The sequence below is a fragment of the Sus scrofa genome, chromosome 12, assembly GCF_000003025.6.
Source record: "Sus scrofa isolate TJ Tabasco breed Duroc chromosome 12, Sscrofa11.1, whole genome shotgun sequence".
In the NCBI taxonomy this organism is placed as follows: domain Eukaryota; kingdom Metazoa; phylum Chordata; class Mammalia; order Artiodactyla; family Suidae; genus Sus; species Sus scrofa.
In genome coordinates, this window is record NC_010454.4 from 57994202 (window position 1) to 58015489 (window position 21288).

Genomic DNA, 21288 nt, shown 5'->3' on the forward strand with positions numbered 1-21288 from the left:
TTTCACCAAAATGCACATCTCGACGGCACACACATTCAGACTTTTACCTTGGAATCCAAAGTACACAAGTCAAGCAACAGTTAACACCACCAAATGCAGAGTCTACTCCAAATGAGAAATAGTCTTACTCTGCAGCTGCCCCAGCCCTCCACCCCCTTCACTCTATGCTGCATCCTGTGTCTTCTTGAAGTCAGAGTGTAAAGTGACTCTTCCAGAAAACACCCCCCGGTAAACGTACCCTCAGCTTTACAAAAGCTCGTCCTAAGTCACTTCTAGCTCCTGCTAGTTCCCCACGTCACTCTCAGGCGCTGGGTCTCCACTGCCGGCTTGCACGGGATCCATGCCACGCCTGCTCTCCTGCTGTAGTCAGTCACAGGCTCCTGAAGGCACAGAGGTAGCTTAGCCGTCAGGACTTCACGTCCCCGCCGTGAGGGCCACTCCTCTTGCCCGTCTCTGCAGAGACGGCCGCCCTCCCCCCAACACGTGCTTCTTTTCTGGGTAGCAGAACCCCCAGAGGCAACCAGCTAGAACGACCCCACTCCAGAGCTTCGCCTGAAGATGCAGGAAGAGAAGGAGGGGGCCAATGGCAGTTGCTAGGTGGAGCTTCTGGGGTTGGCCTTCTCCTCCTCCCCTTTGTGCTGGGAATGGCAAAGAGCAGAGGGTGTGGTGGCTCTACCTGTTGATCCTAGGATGGAAGGGCTTGGGAGGAGGAGGGCTGAGCTGGAGTTCAGGGCACCTCCTCCGCCCCAACACAGTTGTCTACTTCTGCGCATCGGCTAAGGCTCCATCAGAGAAGCACCATCACGAGATGCGCGTGTGTTCTGTTACAGAGACCGGACCTGAGCAAGTGCAGGACCGGGCTAAGCAGTGTCTATAAGGCGGCTGCTGCTGGAGGCTGCGGGCAGTGGAGAGAGGAAGATGGAGATGAGGTAGAAGAGAACAAGGGGGACCCACAAGCATAATCTGAGTCCTCGGGGACAGACTGAACCCGCCTGAGGTCTCACTGCCTCTGAACTTACCGGTGTGAAGATCCTTCAAAAACTGGGAGCCTGCCCCGTGAGTTAAGTGGATGCGCCCGGCCCAGGCTTTGGCGATGCTGGAGGAGGATCCCCAGAAAGCTGGAGCACCTGTGGGCCCAGGTGCTGGCTCGCCTCATAGCTCCAGGTTCGGGGACTCCTCCTGTTCTGGGCACTCCACCCAGGTGAGTCACACGCTCATCTTTCCCCCATAGGTCCCACCACCAGAGCAGCAGCTCCCCAGGCTTCCTCCCCATCTCTCCTAACTCACTAGCTTCCCATCAACACAGGCCTGCTCTGTTTTCTCTTCCCTGGTAGAAGGTGGGCTGAAAAATTCATCGACATGGACTCATGAGAGCACACGGATCACCCTGTGGGCAGCTCTGGGCCTGAACCCAAGCAAGGGGCCAGCTAGTGGAGGAAGTGTTAAAAAAAAATTGTTCAGGCCATACTGGTGAAATTTGGAACCATCTCGGTATGTATTTGCCATTTACAATGAGAAGGCAGCAGCTCACACCAGCACCAGTTGCCAGTTACAGGGTTAATTCCCGGCAGGTGCTCATCCCTGACCGATGACCTCGGCAGGTGGGCAGTGGTTATTTATCAGCCTGTTTGGAGGTCTGAATATTGGGGAGGACTTTCTCTTTGTTTCCTTTAGGTTGTCCACTCTAGACAGACATGTAGAAACAGTAATAAAATAGCAATTAAGGACCTGCTGGAAACAAAGAAGGGAGCCTTGGGTTAAGGCAATTGTCCTGTAAGGTGTGGACTGTATTTCCTTTTCACAGATGACGGTCAGAAAGGTGACGTGGCCGAAGATCAACCCAGCAGCAACTTATAAGGCTCAGGCCAGCTTCAGGTCAGGCCTGTCTGGCTGCCTAATCCCACTTACAGAGAAGAGTTTCTCAGACTTCCAATGCCAGCTCCGCAGCAGCTGGCATTTGTAGTGTCTCATGTTATAAGGGACACAGGATTGGCCCTATGTTGACGATTGCTGAAGCAATGACACCTACTCCTACTTGGGGAGCGTCATTATACATATCTCTCTGCTTTTTGTATATTTGACCTTTTTCATACCAAGCAGAGGCTTATGGGCATGTTCCTGTTCCAGAAAGACACCCACGGATACAAACGGCCCATTCCTAGCCAGTCTACACACACACACACACACACACACACACACACACACACACACACAGTCTTAAAAACATCTTCCAGCAGGAGCAGGACACAGATGAATTTGCCCTCAAGGTATAAAACAGAAGTCTAGAGATCTCAGTGTCCCCAACACGTATCTTAGAAGCAACTGTGCCCTGTTTCCACACATGAATCACAGCATTCAGCTCCACTCACCGTCCTGGTTCCTTTTCATTTGCTCAAGCCCAGCCAAACCAAACCCAGGATCATCAGCAGAGGGACTGCAAATGTTTGCACACTGTGAGCAAATTAGGAGAAAGCCCTCAATTTAGACGTGAACGATTGTGCGTGGATATAAATAAACGTTGTTCTCAGCGCAGGTTCTGTCAACAGCTCGGCGCCCCACACGGACTCATCCAAAGGCAAAAGAGCAAGCGTTACTCATACCTGGTGAGCTCCAAAAACCACCTGGTGTGGCACACGCTGTACTTGGCTGAGCCGGTCTGTGAAACCAGCTGCTGGAATACAAAGCCGTGGCAAAGACACAGCCGGCTCTGAAAGAGGCTGTTTTCAGGCAGCCCCGAGGGCAAGACGGTCTTTCTCTGTTTTTGCTCCACTTGCCAGACCCTGGCAGTGGCCACTCCAGGAGTCTCACGATTTTTTTCCCTCCACTTTCCCCATTTTTTAAAATTAAGTGAGACATAATACTTATTGTATGATGTATATATTTTCAAAATAGAGAATGAAAAAGATTATAAATTGCTTTAATTCTGTCAACCACAGGTAATGGCTGTTAATGCTGAACACACGCTTCTAGAAGTTTTAAGGCATATATAAAAACTTCAACGTTAAAACAGGAACATACTGTAGGTAGCTGGCTTTGTTCATTCAAATACAGACTAGGAACATTTTAATGCCTATAAACAACCTTCCCAGCAATATTTACAAGGTCTGTGCAGATGGACAGAAAGCAATTTACTCAGTCAAGACACAGTGGATGTGTACCAAGAATTATTACTAAACATTTAGGTTGTTTTCAAACTTTGCTTCTAAAACTGAGATTTGGGTAAATATTTTACTAAATCATTATTTCTACAAATTTATTATTATTCCCTTGGGATACATTTCTAGAAGTAGACTGCCCAGATAGGAACTTTGTTTGTCTTTTCTAGGGCCGCCTCCCGTGGCATGTGGAGGTTCCCAGGCTAGGGGTCTAATTGGAGCTGTAACCACTGGCCTACGCCAGAGCCACAGCAAGGTGAGATCCGAGCCGCGTCTGCAACCTACACCACAGCTCATGGCAAGACCGGATCCTTAACCCACTGAGCGAGGCCAAGGATCGAACCCGCAACCTCATGGTTCCTAGTCGGATTCGTTAACCACTGCGCCACGACGGGAACTCCCCAGGAACTTTTTGAGACATTTATTTTTTTATTTTTACTTTTTTGATTTTTAGGGCTGCACCTGCAGCATACGGAGGTTCCCAGGCTAGGGGTCAAAACTGAGCTGTAGCCGCCAGCCTACACCACAGCCACAGCATCACAGGATCTAAGCCTTGTCTGTGACCTACACCACAGCTCATGGCAACACTTAACCCACTGAGCTGAGGCCAGGAATGGACCCTGAGTCCTCATGGATGCCAGTCAGATTCGTCTCTGCTGAGCCACGATGGGAACTCCAGGAACTTTTTGAGACTTTTAATACAAACTGCTTTCCAGGGAGCATAGCCTTCGGTGTCCGTGGGGCTTTGATTCCAAAACATCCACGGTTACCAAGCTCCACGGATGCTCAAGTCCCTCATTTATATAAAATGGTGCAGTGTTTGCACAGAACCTACACACAGCCTCCCATGCACTTGAAATCATCTCTACATCATTTATAATACCCCATACAACGCAAATGCTACATAAATACTCACTGGTGGGCAGCAAACTTAACTTCTGCTTTTAGGAACTTTCTGGAATTCTTTAAAAAAATATTTTTGATTAGAAGTTGGTTGAATCCGTAGAGCTGGAACTTGTGGATATGGAGGCAGAAGACAAGTGTGTATAAGTTTTCTCTCCTCGTCATCCTGAACCCTAAGAGCACTGAGTGATTATCATTTTTTCTCTGCCAATTCAATAGGCAGAAGTCGGTGTCAGTTTTCCGGAATTTGTACTTCTTTGACACTTGCGATGTTGAAATTTTGGGTCATCAAAAAATATGCCCAGGAGTTCCCATCGTGGCTCAGCAGAAACAAATCTGACTAGAAACCATGAGGTGGCAGGTTGGATCCCTGGCCTCGCTCAGTGGGTTAAGGATCTGGCATTGCCGTGAGCTGTGGTGTAGGTCCCAGAGGCAGCTTAGATCCCAAGTTGCTGTGGCTGTGGCTGGTAGCTACAGCTCCAATTCAACCCCTAGCCTAGGAACCTCCATACGCGCGGGTGCAGCCCTTAAAAAAAAAAGCCCATCTGCTCATACAATTTTGTGCATTTCTTTTTTTTTTTTTTTTTTTTTTGGTCTTTTTGCCATTTCTTGGGCCGCTCCCGTGGCATATGGAAGTTCCCAGGCTAGGGGTCTAATCAGAGCTGTAGCCGCCGGTCTACACCAGAGCCACAGCAACGCAGGATCTGAGCCGCGTCTGCAACCTACACCACAGCTCACAGCAACGCCGGATCGTTAACCCACAGAGCAAGGGCAGGGACCGAACCCGCAACCTCATGGTTCCTAGTCGGATTCGTTAACCACTGTGCCACGACGGGAACTCCAATTTTGTGCATTTCTTATTTACCTCTAGAACTGTTTGCCTTTTAACGGTAGCACTTTCTTGTCTGTCACACGCGATGGGCTTTCTTTCCTCTTTTTTGATTCAACTTGATCTGTTGTTTGGGGCACAAAAACATTTAACATTTTTAGGTTAAACAAGTGCAAGCATCTCTATCTCCATCGAGTCCCGCTAAGACTCGCCTTCCCAAGCCTCCATCTTCCTCTATTAACTCATTTAACGTTCTGATCCACCTGAAGCACATTTCGGAGAAGAGCCTGAGGAACAGGGTACGTTCCCTCCCACGTGGCGAGTCAGTGGTTCCTGTGCTGTTTTGAAGATAAACACTCGTTTCCATGCTGATTTAACATGCTGCGCTTATCTAAACACACTAAATCCCTAGATACTCTTTGGCCTGTTCATAGACTTTTCATTCTATTCCAATGATCTTGCTATCTATTCTGGGCAAGTCCCACCAGATCATTTTAACAACTGGAGCTTCACCATACATTTTAACACCTGAGCGGAGATTGCTGCCTTGTTCTACTTTACTTCCCAACTTTTCCTGGTTATTCTTGCTCATTTATCCTTCCTGAAAAACCCTGGCTTTATTTTATTAAGGACCGTGTCAGGGCTTATGTTACAGCCATTCCGTTATATATGAGAGAATTAAAGTCATTACCAGGGAACTACATCCAATCGCTTGTGATAAAACAGGATTGAAGATTATGTGAGAGAAAGAACATAGACGCATGTATGGCGGGGTCACTTTTCTGTACAGCAGAAACAGACAGAACTTGTAAATCAACTCTAACAAAGAATTTTTGAAAAATAAAGTCGCTATAACTATCTCTCCTGATGCAGACGCAGGGTATGCGTGTCATTTTTCTGCCCCTGTGTAGACGGGTGATCACGTCCTTCACTGCTCACCTGCTTCTCCTGACGCCCTTGCCTTGCAGTTACGTCGAGGACATCTGATTCGTCCTGGACAATGGGCTGGAAGCATAAAAGACATCTGCCACCTACGATCAGAGGGCATTAAGAGCCCACGTGCATCTCCTTCTTTAATAAGGTGGCGACCGCAGAGGGTACATACTGAGGATGGTGGAGCCACACACGAGGGGGAGCAGCCTGCATCTCCGGGTTACTGCTTGGAATTCAGCGGCCTTGACAAGTCACCGGCGGGCATCAAGCTTCCAGTAGCAAGGAGGGAACCTTTCATTTGTGTCAAGACATTTCATCTGAGGATTTAGTTGTTCCCCTAGTACAAATAAATCCCTGCGTAAAGGTTGCAGATGTCTTATTTGGCGCACGTCTTTCAGAGCGACATCTCTGTTGCTATGGCGATAAGGAAGTCGGGTTCTGATGTACCGCAGTGTTACTTTATGCCAGACAGGAGGTCCATCTGCCTCGCAGGTGAGGACGGAACTGATGTGGGGAAGGGACATCACCGCGGTCCCTCAGAGCTGCCATTCCTGATTGTGGTTCTACTTCACACTTAGCTTGGGCTCTAGGGCAACGCTCCAGGGCAGAATTTCCCGACTCAAACCCACTTCCTCAGCTTTAAGCTGGCTCCACTGCTGCCCCTCTTTACTTAGTCCAGGAACTCATTCCAAAAATAAATGCGATTGAACGCTTCGAGCAGCCTCCGTGTCTGTCCCCGGTATGCTGGCCTACAGACTCTGTTTGTCCTGGCTCCCGGCCCCTCGTCCTGTACGTTTGGGAGGGAGGTCCTGGTCCCCTCCTCTTCCTCCAGTCTCGAGTCTCACCCTTTATATGTCATGAACCGCTGATTGATGGGCTCTTTTCCCAGGCTGGCCTCACCTGTACTTGAGCGTGCAGAAGTTTTTAGCAATTACAGCCAAGCGGGCAGTACCGTACCCTCAGTTTGCATGCAGGCACGCTCTTTTTACAGAGGCTCAGGGAGGGAGTGTTAATTAAATGTGCGAATGCAAAGCATCATTTCAAACCAGGGGTCCTTGCATAGGTCTTTTCGTGAGAACTCGGAAAAAACTAAGTGGAAGCCCAGATGTCAGCAGAGGGAACAAGTTCTCTCTTTTCCTCTCTGCCTCCACCACCCTCTCTCGGTGGCAGGGGTAGCACTGCAAAGATTTATTTGCCCCCTGAAACGCTCCTTAGAAAATGGAAATGATTATGGTCAGTTTCAAATCGCATTTTTCCCTCAGTGGCATAAATCCCGACTTCTGGCCAGGCCCCATTTTCGCTTATCCTTCGTTGGGTCCCTGGGAGTTCCTGGTTTTCAAAAACCCCTTCAGGGTTGAGATCTTATCTACAGAGAAAGTTCTTCACCGCTCTGGGGTAAGATGTATTAAATACAAATATTTTTTCATAAAGTTAAACTTCCCCCTTGAAATAGCTACCAGGTTACAGCCTTTTCATATTTTTGGCGTTAAGACGATCTATCTTTTATGAAGCCATTATATGTGTGCACTCGATGGCAGTTTGATTGGCTTTAAATGCCTTTACAAAGTTAAAAGTTGGCAATCCGTCCGTTGGTTTCCAAATTATTTTTGAGATTTTTTTCTGGTCTACATAATCCCAAACCCTATGAACCACTGGAATGTATGTTCAAATAGTTTTTCAACATGTGGAATATTTTCGGAGCCCTTGCATTTCTGAGAATGCCCGCCTGTGCCACTGAAAGACAAATTGCTGGGTGTAAAGTTCTTCCATCGTAACTCACCCCCCACCTCAAAATGCTGTGGAGTTGTTTGTAGCTAACTGTTGTAGAGCAAATGTCTGAGACTAGCCCCAGGGTTTGTGTTCTCATAAACAAATTTTTTCTCAAGAGTTGCAAGATGTTTTCTGCGTTTATTACTCCTTCCCCTGCTGAAGGCACCACAGCACAAGGCCCCGAGGGCATCGCCAAGATAGAATAGGTGGTGGCTCACAGCCATGGGGCCAGGTTCTAACATCACCCAAGTTTAAATCCAGTCTCACACTCTACTAGCCATTGTATCCTTGGATAGCGTCTGGGTCGAACTGTGTCTTCTAAAAAGGTAAGTTGAAGTCCTGGGCCCCAGGACCTCAGCATGTCACCTTATTTGGAAATTGGGTCTTGGCAGATGGAATCACTTATGATGACTTGCCAGGGGTGGGCCCTCATCCAAGAAGACTCCTGTCCTTAAAAGAGGGAAATTTGGGCACAGACACACACAGAAGTGAGACTGTCAGGTGAAGAGAGAGGCAGAGATGGCACACAAAAGCCCAGGCACCGACTAGCCCAGGCATGGACTGCCCCAGGCTATCGGCAGCTGGAAGAGGAAGGAAGGAGCCTCAGGGAGGCTTCAACGGGAGCACGGCCCTGCTGACACCGAGATGCCCCACTTCCAGCCTCACGACTGGCTGGGTTCATCTGCTGTTCTAAGCCACCCAGCTTGTGGTACTTTTTTTTTTTTTTTTACTTTTAGGGCCGTACCCACAGCATATGGATGTTCCCAGGCTAGGGGTTGAATTGGAGCTGCAGTTGCCAGCCTACGCCACAGCCACAGGAATACCAGATCTGAGCCACATGTGACCTGCAACAGAGCTCACAGCAACACCGTATCCTTAACCCACAGTGAGGCCAGGGATCGAACCCTCATCCTTATGGATACTAGTCAGGTTCATTACTGCGGAGCCACGATGGGAACTCCCTGTGGTACTTTGTTATCTCAGTCTGAGGAAACTAGTAGAGACAGATGCTCAAAGACCGTGAGCCGCCATCACTTTATCTGTACATGTGGGTAACAGTGTGTCAGCTCGAAGACTGCTGGGAAGGGAGAGGTAAGCAGATGAGACAAGATGTGTGAGATCTGGACACAGGAGGACTGGCTTGTCTGTGCTGTGATCATCACCGCTGCCACTGTCACCATCACCCTCCTCCGGGGGTGGGGGGGGGCTTGCTCCTGGGGATGCTTGCTTTCTTCTTCTGCGCTCTTGACAGTTTTATACAAAGCTTGTGTGACTTTTTAAAAAGAACAGTCATTTTGCTTCACTGTGGATTCCCAGCCCAGCCCTAAGGATTTCTGATTCGAAGGTCTTGAGTAGGCCTCGGGAATGAGTACTATTCGAAGGTGTCCAGACGTGAACTCTCACTAAGTATTGAAAGTACAATGTAATTAAAGTAGTGGACCTGGTATTAGTATTTCCTGGTCTATAAATATAGAAAATGAGGTCAAAGGAATTTGAACCTGAGTCAGAAAACGCAAAATCAAGTAATTTGTTGAGGCTGGACTTCAAGAATTTCACCACTTCGATGAAATGTGAAACTCTAGACTAGTATGAAAAAGAGCCAGATAATGAGGACTCCTAATACATCAAATACGGGAGGCGGCCCAGTATCAGGATTAGGAACACATGTCTTGGAATCCGGCGGGTTTCAATTCTAGCCGTGGTTCTTGCTTTCTGGCTATGTGAACCAGGAAAAAAGTATTTAAGCTTTTGCTATCTTTTAGGGTCTCGAGCTCTTCATCTGAAGATGGGAATGACAGCCCTCAGGGTTCTTGGGAAAAGGAAAGCAGATGTCATGAGAAAGCGGTAAAGAAATGGCATCGTTTGCAAACATGCACTGGTACTTTTCCCAAGAGAAAATCAACATCCTCGTTTCCTGCTCCTGATTGTCTGAAAAGTGCAAGAAAAGGGAGCAGAAAAAGGGAGCCAGAAGAGCCACAGAGGAGAACTAGGGCTAATTTTACAAAAGATGTGATCTTTCTGCTTCCTGGCGGCTTGCTCATTATTGTTGTTCTGAGACGAACCGTTCTGGGACTCTCCTTACTCATCTGCCTCTAGCAAATCTCCTCGTTCCTAGGACGTCTCTAGGTCACGTTCACCGGAGTACAGGGGCACTGTTTTCAGGAGTCCTGGTAGCTGATAGGAAAAGGTGTGTCTAAGGATGTGCTCCTTACCGGTTACGATTTTCCCTTTCAGTAACGCCCCTGCTACACTTGGAACATTTCACCATGTTCTTCACCAGAGTTCAAGATTCCAGGGAGGAGGAGACCAGGAAAGGTGTGCTTTCCTGAGGGGGGGAAGCAGGACACTCTGACAGCAGCAGGGGAGCTGGGCCTACAGTAAACGGCAAAGAGAGGAGCTCATTGGCACAAAACGGCACTTTTTATCTGGGCGTCACTTAAACCCTTGTGCACTTGCATCCTCCTGGAGCCACTGCGTTGTTTGCGGTATTTCTGTTCGACACGACCTGCTCGGCAGCTGTCTGACACCATTCCAGTGGTTCCTCCCCATCGCCTCCCTCAGGAAGCTCTGCGGCAGCTTGCTGGGCTCCCCGCCCCACTCTGGAATGTATCAGGGGTGCAATGAACAGGAAACCCCCAAAGGAGCAGAAGCAGAACACTGCTGAGAGCAACAGGGGAGCAGAGACAGCCCTTCCAGGCTTGGAGCAGCAGCCCACAGGGATCCAGAACCTGGGCTCTCTGCCCACTCTGCCCCCCGGGGACGGTGTCCTCAGCACCTGACAATGGCGAGGTGGCTGCCTCAGGGCCAGGAATTCCATTCTCAGCTTAGCTTCCCGAGAATGAAAGGCAGGGAAGGCCCAGGGCACCGCCCTCTGCACGGCTCTGGCCGTCCAAGAAATTTTCCCCTCAACCTTGCTGGTGGGGGTTCTTCTTTTTGGCCAGAACTGGGTCCTGTGGCCTCCCGGGCTGTCAGGAACTCTGGGGAGGTGTGGATGAGATCACTGGGACTGGAGGCAAGCGCGACTGCCGTCCTGGGCTGCTCTTGCTTCCCTCACAATCAGCACCTGTCTGCTGAAGGAGGGAGGCCCTGGCAGTGAAGAGAAGTTGCTCTAGCATGTTCCCCGCTGCTGTTTCATTTTTCTTCATTCCTCAACTTCTCTTTCCACTTTTATTTTTTAAAATCTGTTTTGATTTTTATTTGTTTTTTTAATTCTTTTGGCTATGCCCACAACACGCCTAAGTTCTCAGGCCCTGGATCAAATCCAAGCCCCGGCAGGGACAATGCTGGATCCTTAACCACCTGACTACCAGGGAACTCCTCTCCACTTTTGATACCCCCCCAAACTCCCGGATGGAATCAGCCCTGGGGGTAGAGCTGGGAGAGGTTACAACTGAGGTGTAACATCTGGCTGGGGTGACTTTGGACGAGGATCCTTCTCTGTCAGCCTGGAGGTACTATTATGAGATCCGAGGAACTGACTGGGTTATTCAAGCTTGTAGGCAGCTGCTGACCTGCCCACTTACAGGGGGACATCTCCCCACCTAAGAAGGCACAGCTGTTATCTGCTCTGGCTCCAAACCTCAGCTGAATGCTGTGCCTGCTGGTGCTGAGCGGGAATCTGCGGAGCAACCCTGCAGGTTGGCTCCGGGTGGGGCTCTGCCCAGAAGGGCTGGCGACGCTGCAGGATGGGGCTGGAAGGGCTCCCTCCTCCACCTTCGGCTCCTGGTGCCCTGATCCAGGGCTCCATTACCCAAGCAGCTGAGGCCGCGGGCAGCGTCTCTGGCACTTGAAGAACCAGAGTCCCTCCAGCGAGCAGAGCATCCGTAGAGCAGAGCCCACTCCTCTCAGCTTCTGCGGCATCATAATCGGACCTTTCCCATCTCCTCCTCCCCAGCAGAGGTGGCAGCTGCTTCCTGAAGTGGTCACCTCTGTGACACCTTAGAGTCCTTTTCTACCCTATTACCTAGTTGATAGCTCTGCACCTGCTCATCTCTGGGTTAAATTCTCTGGTCAAATCTGTACTAAGATTTCCGGCTCCTGACCCCACCTGACTTGGTGGCGTCACTGGGAAGACACAGCCCAAGGCGGGGAGGGTCCTGCCACCCCCCACGCTTCCCCACTCCTGAGGGGACTATTGTAGCAGCGCTGCTTCTCCTGCGCCTCCAGGATGAGGGCAGATAAAAGCCACTGTCTACCATCACACTGAGCTCTGGCCACACACACTCGGGGGAGCTGACACTGGTGAGCAGCACTGGAGCCGGTGGGCACCCAGCCTTGCCTGGGGCCCCTTTCAAAGCAGGAGGGCTCGTCACACCTCCTCCCAACATCGTGGGACCAGGGGAAGAGCACTCAAGGGTGACGGTGGGGGCGGAGAGTCTATTCTGTTAGAGGAAAATCCCAAGGAAAATTTCCAAAACCTCAAGAGCCTCAATCCAAAGAGAACACGTGAAGTTGAGAGCAGAATGTCACTCCTTTTGACCGTCTCTCCAAAACCTGACTTGGCAGCAAGCCCAGGAATATCCAATGTGGTTCCTAAAAAGCACAGGGAGAGCACACAATTCCTTTTGTTCTTAAAAAAACTTGCTTTTTCCAGATTCTGAGTTCCATAAACTTCAAGCTACTTTATTACAGTACACTTTTGAAATGTTATAACCCCAAATTTCCCTTCTATAAATATATTTTTTGAACTAGTAACACTTTACTTTGGCTGCTTTTTTTGAAGCACAAGAGGAATCAGTGAGTAGGAAGAGCTATCTATCATTTTCTGAGCTACGAACAAGCCAGGCACACTAGTTCCCTTAACTTAACTAATCTATATTCACATTAATGCCTGTTGGTTTGAATTCCGTAGGAAGGCACGTGACAGAAACTCCGAAGTCACACACTGTGTTACACAAGGTAGAAGTTTGTTTCCCCGTCACAGAGTGAATCCAGGGCTAGGATGGCAGCTCCACATCCAGTAGGGACATGGGACTCCACCTGGTTTGTTGCTCGGCTGGCTTCGACATGTGGCTTGTACCTCACGACCCAAGATGTTGTTCAAATTCCAGCCATCTCATCTGCATTCCAGCACGCAGGGAAGGGCTTGCCCATGACTGGTAAGGCCACTGAGAAGTTAGACGCATTGCTTCCACTGACATCCCATTGCCCGGAATCAGTCACAAAGTCACACCAAGCTGCATGGGGGGTTGGACAATGCAGCCTTTGTTCCGGTAGCCGTGTCCTCCAATCTACGCACGGGAAGAGCAGCTACTGGGAGGTGATGAGCAGTCTCTGTGCCACACTGTGACCTGTCACCTCTGGTCTCGGAGAGGTGCCCTTCCTAACTTTACCCGCATTAACAGGCTTACTGAGATACAATTCACATACCATCTAATTCATCTGCTTAACATGTACAGTTCAATGTTTTTTAGTATATTGAGTTGTACAAATTTTGGGTCATTTTCATTCTGCCCCCCAGAAGTAAACTCTGTACCGATCAGCAGTCACCTGTCATTTCTCTTCTTCCTGCACCAGCCCTAGGCAGCCACAGATGCACTTTCTGTTTCTGTGGATCTATCTATTCTGGATGTTTCATGCAAATGAAACCAGAAAATGTGTCATCTTCTGTGACTGGCTTCTTTCACTTAGCATGTTTTCAGGGTTCATCCACATTGTAGTATGGATCAATTCCTTTTTATGGCCAATATTCCCCTGAATGGATATACATTTTATTTATCCATTAATCAGTTAATTGACACCTGAACTGTTTCTGCTTTCTGGCTACTGTGAATAATGCAGCTATGAATGTTCATGGACAAGCTTCTCTGTGGACACTCTCGTTTCTCTCGGGTACAGCCCTAGGAATGGAACTGCTGGATCACATGGTAACTCTACGGAGAACCTACTGAGGAACTGTCAAGCTGTATTATCCCAAGTGGCTATGCCGTTTGTTTTCCCAGCAACAATGTACACAGATTCTGATTTCTCCACGTCCTCAACACTTGCTACCATGTGACTTAGATGACAGCCTTCCTCATGGGTGTGAAGTGGTATCTCACTGAGGTTTCGACTTGCACTTCCCTAATGACCAATGAGGTTGAGCATCTTTTTTTTTTTTTTTGCTTTTTAGGGTTGCACCCGTGGCATATGGAGGATCCCAGGCTGGGGTCTAATTGGGGCTGCAGCCGCCGGCCTATGCCAGAGCCACAGCAACGCAGGATCCGAGCCACATCTGAGACCTACACCACAGCTCACATCAATGCCGGATCCTTAACCCACTGAGCGAGGCCAAAGGTTGAACCTGCAAGTTCATGGTTCCTAGTCAGAACTCCAGGATGTCGAGCATCTTTTCCTGTGTTTATAGCCATCTGCATACCTTCTTTGGAAAAAGAAGTCTATTCAAATTTTTTGCCCACTTTTAAATTGGTTGTCTTTTTCTTGTTGAGTAAGTGTATCTTCATTTCTCCATCCAGGAGTGGAACTGCTGGATCACATGAAAGCCCTTTATGCTTTAATTCTTTGAAAAGCTGCCAGACTGTTTTCAAAGGCAGCTGCACCATTTTACATTCCCCCCCTGCAGCGTATCTGGTTCCAGTTTCCCCACACTCTCACTCTGTGTTATCTCTTATCTGTCCTCTTGCTTGTAGCCCCTTCAGGAGGATGCAGTTGTATCTCAATGAGGATCTAAGCTGTATGTCTCTGACTGCTAACGATGCTGACCATCTTTTAGGTACTCATTGGCCACTCGGGGAGCTTCTTTGAAAAAACTCTATTCAGATCCTTCCTTTGCCTATCCCTTAGGTTGTGAAATTTATTTTGCTTTTCGATAGTTCTGTGCCAACAGATTAAGCTGTGCATCTAAGCTGGGATTTTTCCTACAGAACACTAGTCTTTATCATAGGGAATTCATCAAGGCTTTCAAAGAGTTAGCATCTACTCAGAAGTCACGTCATATGGTATAAATGCAGATTTGATTCAGCACAGACTCCCTAAGAAGAAATTTTATTGAAATTTTGCTTTCAAATTTTGAAGCAAATCCACAATGGGACAACATGGGACTTGAAAGTAGCTTAGTTTTTAGCTGAGTGCTAAGGCATTACCTAGGTGAAGTGCGATAACATTAATTGTAAGCGACAAAGTACAAAGTTTTACATTGATTATTTAGACTCATGTTTAAAAATACATAAGCAAGTGATCGCTGTAGTTAATGACATTAACATAAAATTGAATATGATTCAACTTTCAGTAATGATGGGATAATTAAAATTATACTTTTAGCTAAAAATAATGCTTTTAATTCTTCATAGCTCTTTCCATAAGCAATATTGAACAAAACAAGCAGGTTAAAAGCATAACCTACAAAACATCCTTATTTTACATGAAATGTGAAAACCCCCAAATCCACAGTGAAATAAATACGCAGAACTGTGGGGCTCTACAACATTTCATTAGTGAAGATCCTCAGGCAGGGTAGGGCCAGGAAAGAAGATGACGACATGGAAAGATGCTGGCCTGGATGTCTGCAGACAAAGGTCTATCACAGAGAGTCAATTACTTCACCTTTTCGGACCTCAGTTTCCAAATCCATAAAATGAAAAGATGTAGCTGGATGGACATCTGAGGCCCATCTCTACACGTCCTATTAATCTACAGTGACCAAAGGGCATGGCTGGTGGATTGGATGGCATTTTCTAAGGAAAAGTAAGTCCAATGAGGCAAGATCGTTCCAAATCGGGGAGTCAGATCCACTTTAGAATAAGAAAAACTGTCCATACAAACAGTCTAATCCCCTAATGGTTTGCTCAATTGTCCGGCTGTGTGTGTGTGTGTGTGTGTGTGTGTGTGCATGCACACACGTGCACACGCACATGCACACACACAAAGCTAGCACTTTCCAAGTTTTGATGCTATTTCACAAAACGGTTGTCCCAAATACTTGGAAAACAACAGGTTCAGCAAAGTTGTGGCAGACCCTTTTAGCTGCTTAACCAAAACCCATTCTCTCTACTTTTTTCTCCATTTAACATCATTTTAGTTTGATTTGAGGCGGCAGGATGTCTGGACTGTGGACTGTGACCAGCCTAGGTTTATCATTGTAGTCCTGCTCTCTGCTCCCTCAGCCTCCCTGCAGCTACGGGTGGCAGGGGCCAAATCGCTTTATGGCCATGGAAGTCTCTTCTTCCAGAAGTACCTCCAGGGATTACTTTTCCGGGGCCTATGTTTTGGGATTATTGACACAGACTAACTTAATTACATAGTGGACAGAAGAATATACTCCCTGGCCAATCCTGCCAGAATGTTACTCATCTTTTAGGCGTTTCTCCCATATAACATTTATTCCAGTTTCTCTCAATAAATAAAAATCTGTAATTCATTCACATACTGGAACTTACCTTGGCCCCATTTTTGGAAAGGATTGAAAATGAAGGGGAAAAAAATCTGTTGGCTAAGGAGGAACACGTCTACTAAGTTTCTTGTCTAGCACAAGGCTACAGAACTCAGGAATTCGTATTTTCTGAGTACACAAAACATAACACGCATGTGAATCAACCTTTTAGACGTAGCTGTCCTGTCCAAAAAAAAAAAAAAAAAAAGCCTGGAATCTAGTGACTCTCAGTTCTGTGTACCAAAATCACCTGTGATGCTGTAAAAAGAAAATTATAGGTGCCTTCCATGCACTGCACACCCCTCCGACTTAATAGGTCTGGAGGTGGCTCAGGCATCCATCATTTTCAAAGCCCCAGGGTGACTGACTGGTGGCCAAGGTTGAAGTACAGTGCTTTATAAATCACAGAGGCTGCGATGTTCAAGACGTTCAAGGCGAATAAAGCCTTAAGCCGCGGTGGAAACCACCTGCTAAGCGGTACCAGTTGGGTCTGGAACTCAGCAGCTGGGTGACTCTGGGCAGATAAAACCTGGGCCTTAAAGAGTCCTTCCAAAGAGGTGAACTTTTGCTATGGATGTCCACGCCGAACGTTTATAAAAGCACATGTAGAATTACAAAGGTGTTTGGAAACGTTTCACGTAGTATTTAATCTGAGTATCGTGTCATGGAAGATCCCTTCCCTGCCCTGTTCGCAGGGAAAAATCTATTTCCTTCCAACGGGATAGGAAATTTCAATCTGCGAGGCCTTCCCTGATCCACCCACCCAGAACTGTTACCTTGACCGGGTTTCTGGGGCAGGTTCTCCATCTCCCCTTCACACTGGCCTCGTTACCTGCCACCCCCGGCGCCACTGGCACACTATGGGCGCCTGCACAAGCAGGGGGTCTCGGTCTTTTCAGTACCCCCCGTGACGGGCGATGTCAGCGGAGACGAACCCAAGGGCCGTCGCTCGCCTGAGCACGGACGCCAGGGAAACGACCCTCCCGAACTCGGTTATGCAGCCCGCTTCTCTTCCCAAGGCCGATCGCTCTCCCCCTGCACTGTGACTGTGGTCCTCTGACCCCGAAACCCCCCGAGGGAGGCCGCGAGGGCTGCCGAGACGCGCCCTCCCAACCACCACACGGACAACTGGCTGGTTCCGGCCCGCGGCTGGCACCCGGCTGGCTTCCCGCTGAGGCGGCGGCGTTTAATGCCCCACCACCTCCGAGGACCGTACGCTGCGATGGTCCCCGTCGCACCGCCGCAGAACCAAGCTCAGGGGGCTCAGGCAACCCGCTCGACAGGTCAGGGGTCAGGAGGCGGAGCCAGGAGCCCAGGCGTCGCTCCAGCGCGCGAAGTCTTAAACCCTACACGCACCTTCCTCATCCCGAGATGCTCGGACGACTCCCCGCTGTGGCTCAGGGACCAGGCCCCCGAGGTCGCCGGTCCCTGCCTCTGACAGCGAACGCGGGAAAGCTGTAACCGCCCGGACGGGAAGGTGGAGGCACCGACCCCAGGGCGTCTCCTCCTGCCGGCGCCTCAGGGATCCCAGGAGGCCCTGCCCACCGTCCGACACCCCTGGGGTCCGGCCAGGCAGGCGGCCCTCACCTCCCGCCGCAGCCCCCCACTTCCGGGTCCCGCTCGCCGGAAATGACGGACCGGAAGCGCCGCTCTTCTCACGGGAGGGCGGGGAAAGAAGATGGCGGCGCCCAGCAGCCGGTGAGGGGAGAGGACACCGGGCTCCCAGTAGGGGCGGCCCGACTCGTGCGTGATGGCCGCATCCCCGCACACTCTCTCCCCACGCCTCCTGACAGGTACTGCACCCGCCCCCGGGCACGACTTTGGGGGAATTCGCTTCTCTTTGCCACGTGCAACGCCGTGGTGCGGCTGGCTGCAACCTTGGGAGCCCTTGGCGAGGTCATCTGGGCACCCGTGGAGGAAGTGAGCTTTGGAGTAGCCTTAAGTGCCGAGGCTGCGGAGCTGGGGTCCAGCCTCGCACTGGGGTCCAGCCTCGCACTGGGGTCCCGGGGGTCCGCGCGGCCTCCATCCCCTCCCACCCACCCCGGGGGGTAGGGCGGGCGGGCGGGCGATGTCTGGTGCTTCTTTGTTAAGAGACAGTGGAGGCTGCAGAAGGGAGGACCGCGTAGAACCGAGGGGCTTCACCATACTCTTTGTTGGCTTATCAGAGCCTTAGAGCCTAGTCGTTTGTAAGTGACTCGTAAGTTTCACTTGTAAACCCAGGACTAGGGAAGTGCTAACCACCCGCCCCGCCCGGCCCCTGGAGCCTTGTTTCAATACTAAGCTTCTTGATGACAGTGATAAAGATAATGACCACGTCCGACACCGGGCCATAACCACCCCTACCCCCAACTTTTGTCTTTCCACCATTCGCGTGGTCCCTGATAACCCTCCACATCAAGGACCTGTCACAACTCTTATGTTGAAAGTGGAAAGAACCTTCTTGGCCTTTGGCTAGGTCTCACCTCCAGTGGCACCCGTTCAGAGAGGCCTGACCACCCTACCTAAAGTGGAGCCCCCTTGCCCCCTTTCTCACATCACCCTGTTTCTTTCATTGTGGTTAGTTAGCACCATCTGTAATTGTTTGTTTACAACCGCTTTATTATGTACTTCCTCCATGTATTCTAATGGAACCTTGAGAAGGCAGGGGCAGTGTCTCTCTGCTTCAGTGCTGTGTCCCCAGTGCCGGAAGCAGTAACTGGGTGCATTGTTGGTGCTCAGTAATTATTCGTGAATGAATGAAATTTGTCCTGATGGAGCTATTCAAGGAGCAGTTGGGCATTGTTTGGCCCTTGGTCATTTAGGATGATGACTGATGTGTGAGGAACGTGTTGCTGGTGGTCCAGACTGGAGATGAGTAGAAGACAGGGACGCCCTTTTGGTTAAATCCCAGAAACGTTTTTAGGCCTCACCTATCCCTGGCTCTCTGCAGCATCTGGCAGTGTTGATCACAGTGACTCTGAAATTCCTTTATCACTCTTTTCTCATAATGTTCTTATTTTATGGGTCTCTTTTATGTGCTCTCAGGGCATGTCAACTGTGTTTTCTAGAATTGATTGCTTGTCTATAAAATGAGGCAATTCAACTAGATTATCTCAAAGGTCCCTTCTGGTTCACAAAGGAGGGGAGGAAGTTGATAAGTGGATAGGTGTGTAGATGAAACAAGATTGACCCTGGTTTGGTAACTTTTGAAGCTGGAGGAGGAGGAGTAATGGGGGGCTTATTGTCTTGTGCTATCGCACATGACTGGAATTTTCCATAATGATACATTTTTTTAAAGGGTCTGCGATTTTTTTTTTTAAGTTTTATTGGAATATAGTTGATTTACAATGTCGTGATAATATCTGCTGTACATGGGTCTGTGATTCCTTTGAGTTACTTCTTGTCACCTTCTACCATCCCTGACTCTGAGTTTTTGATCCTGACCTTAGGCAGTCATTCTCAGAGAGCTCGTCCTTTCGTAGTGCTTGAATTATCACCTCTGTAGGGAGGGTTCCCCCCCCCCATGTGCATTCCTCAAGAGTAGCTGCCTTTTTGCCTTTCAGCTCTGTATTTTCAGCTTTCAGTAGGGTAATGCCACCTGACAACTCAGAATTCCCCAGTCCCAGGAAGTGCACTGCATTTGGTTCATGTGGTTTGTTGCTGGATCCGTCTTTTTTTTGGATCCATCTTTTTGGTGCTGGTATGGGAGTGATTAGTAGACAGCTTAGCTTCCTGAAGCTATGAACGTAATCACCAGAATATCTGCTAGTAATTGGCCTGTACAACTTGCTGTGACCTACGTGGACGATCCTGTGTGAGAGTTTGACATGGAAGCAGCGTGGTGGGAAGGGGGCAGAGGGAAACTGGACCATATTAGGTGTCTGTCGGGCATGCCAGACTGTTCTTCTAAAGCTTCAAAGTATTTTGTAGCTATTACAATTTTTCCAGGACCTTTCATCTACTTATCAGCTACCTCGTGTTAAAAACCCTGCAGTCGTGACTCTGGATCTATTAAAAGCCCTGTGTATTTTTAGACCTACCATTGTTTACATAGGGCCAAAGCATCTTTACATTTCTAGGCACTGATTATAGAGAGTGACATGTTTTGCCTAAATGAAGTGTTTCCATCAGTTAAAAGTGCAGTTTCCTAGCTGTTTTTTCTTTGTCTTCCTGTAAAATCTCATTTTCACCCTCTTCGTCTTGAGGGATGTTTTGCAAGATGGTTCTTTCTCTCACGGTAACATGCATTTCTCTTTGGACCAGTGGCACTCAAAACCGATTTCGAATTAAGGCCCAGAACAATAAAAGGCTTAATGCCTTCTAGACATAATCTTTAGTATTTAAATCGTAGTATGTCAGAGAAACAACGTCAAGGCACAAAAGGAAGAAAACACCACATCAAAGGGGAGTTTCCATTGTGGCTCAGTGGAAATGAATCTAATTAGTGTCTGTGAGGATGCGGGTTCGATCCCTGGCCTTGCTCAGTGTGTTAAGGATCCAGCATTGCCATGAGCTGTGGTGTAGGTTGCAGGCGTGGCTTGGAGCCTGAGTTGCTGTGGTTGTGGCATAGCTGGCAGGGCACTTCCATATGCTGCTGGTGCCACCCTAAAAAGAAAAAAAGAAAAAAGAAAAGGAAAAAAAAAAGGCAAGAGACCTTTACTATCAGAGAACTGAGTTTGAAGGAAATAACATATCAGTCAGCAGGCTGAGCTCAACCCTGCTCTTCTTTCTTGTACACGTATACAGATGACACATTCATGTGCGTGGAAAATAAGCATTTTGTTCTTCGCTGAGGTTTGAGGGTATGATCTCAGTGAAGGAGGGACTTATCCCTGGTCTAAGCTAATTGCCACGCTCACCAAGGGTCAGTGATAGTTCAGCTTCCCGCAGTCCAGGTAAGCAGCGAGAGCCACCCAGTCATCAGACAGCACGCATCGTTGCAGGGAAGGCCCTCTGCTAGCTGTTGTAGCAAAGGCCAGGAAGGGAGAGACCCTCCCCGGCAGGAACTGGGAAAAACGACCTGGAAATGTCAGCATTAAGAAATGCCACAAAGAGTGTATAAAGTGATGGAGTAGTTGGGAGAGACGTCGGCATTTGACAGGCAGCCCGGAGGCAGGATACCGCAAGCCAGCAAACAGCCTAGCACAGAGGAGCAGGGAGAACTGTGGTGTGGGCTGTGGAGGGCAGACAGCCAGGTACAGGTGCGTGTTGGGCTGAGTCACAGGATTCTGGGCTTTAGGACGAAAGCCGGTGGCTCTATGGGACTTGGGTTGGAGAGGAAAGAAGTTAACCAAGGCTGGGCCGGCGGCTTGAATCCTGCAGGGGTGCCGTGGCCCAAGTGTGAGGTGATC

General features: G+C 49.0%; 1 protein-coding gene and 1 long non-coding RNA gene across 10 annotated transcripts in view; one reads left to right on the forward strand and one right to left on the reverse strand.

Moving 5' to 3' along the window:
* Positions 1–17598, reverse strand: part of LOC106508625 — a 39420-nt gene extending 21822 nt beyond the window's left edge. For 2 of the 9 annotated variants that reach the window (XR_002336855.1, XR_002336848.1), the window contains exons 1-3: positions 4924–17308; positions 677–2451; positions 239–380 (exon numbers count right to left, since the gene is read on the reverse strand). This is a non-coding gene — a long non-coding RNA (uncharacterized LOC106508625). The other 7 variants (XR_002336849.1, XR_002336853.1, XR_002336852.1 and 4 more) reach the window with 7 other exon arrangements.
* Positions 17630–21288, forward strand: part of COX10 (COX10 homolog, cytochrome c oxidase assembly protein, heme A: farnesyltransferase (yeast)) — a 98745-nt gene continuing 95086 nt past the window's right edge. The window contains 1 exon segment of the mRNA NM_001244626.1: positions 17630–17751. Coding sequence (NP_001231555.1) covers positions 17709–17751 — 43 coding nt within the window. The 5' untranslated portion in view covers positions 17630–17708.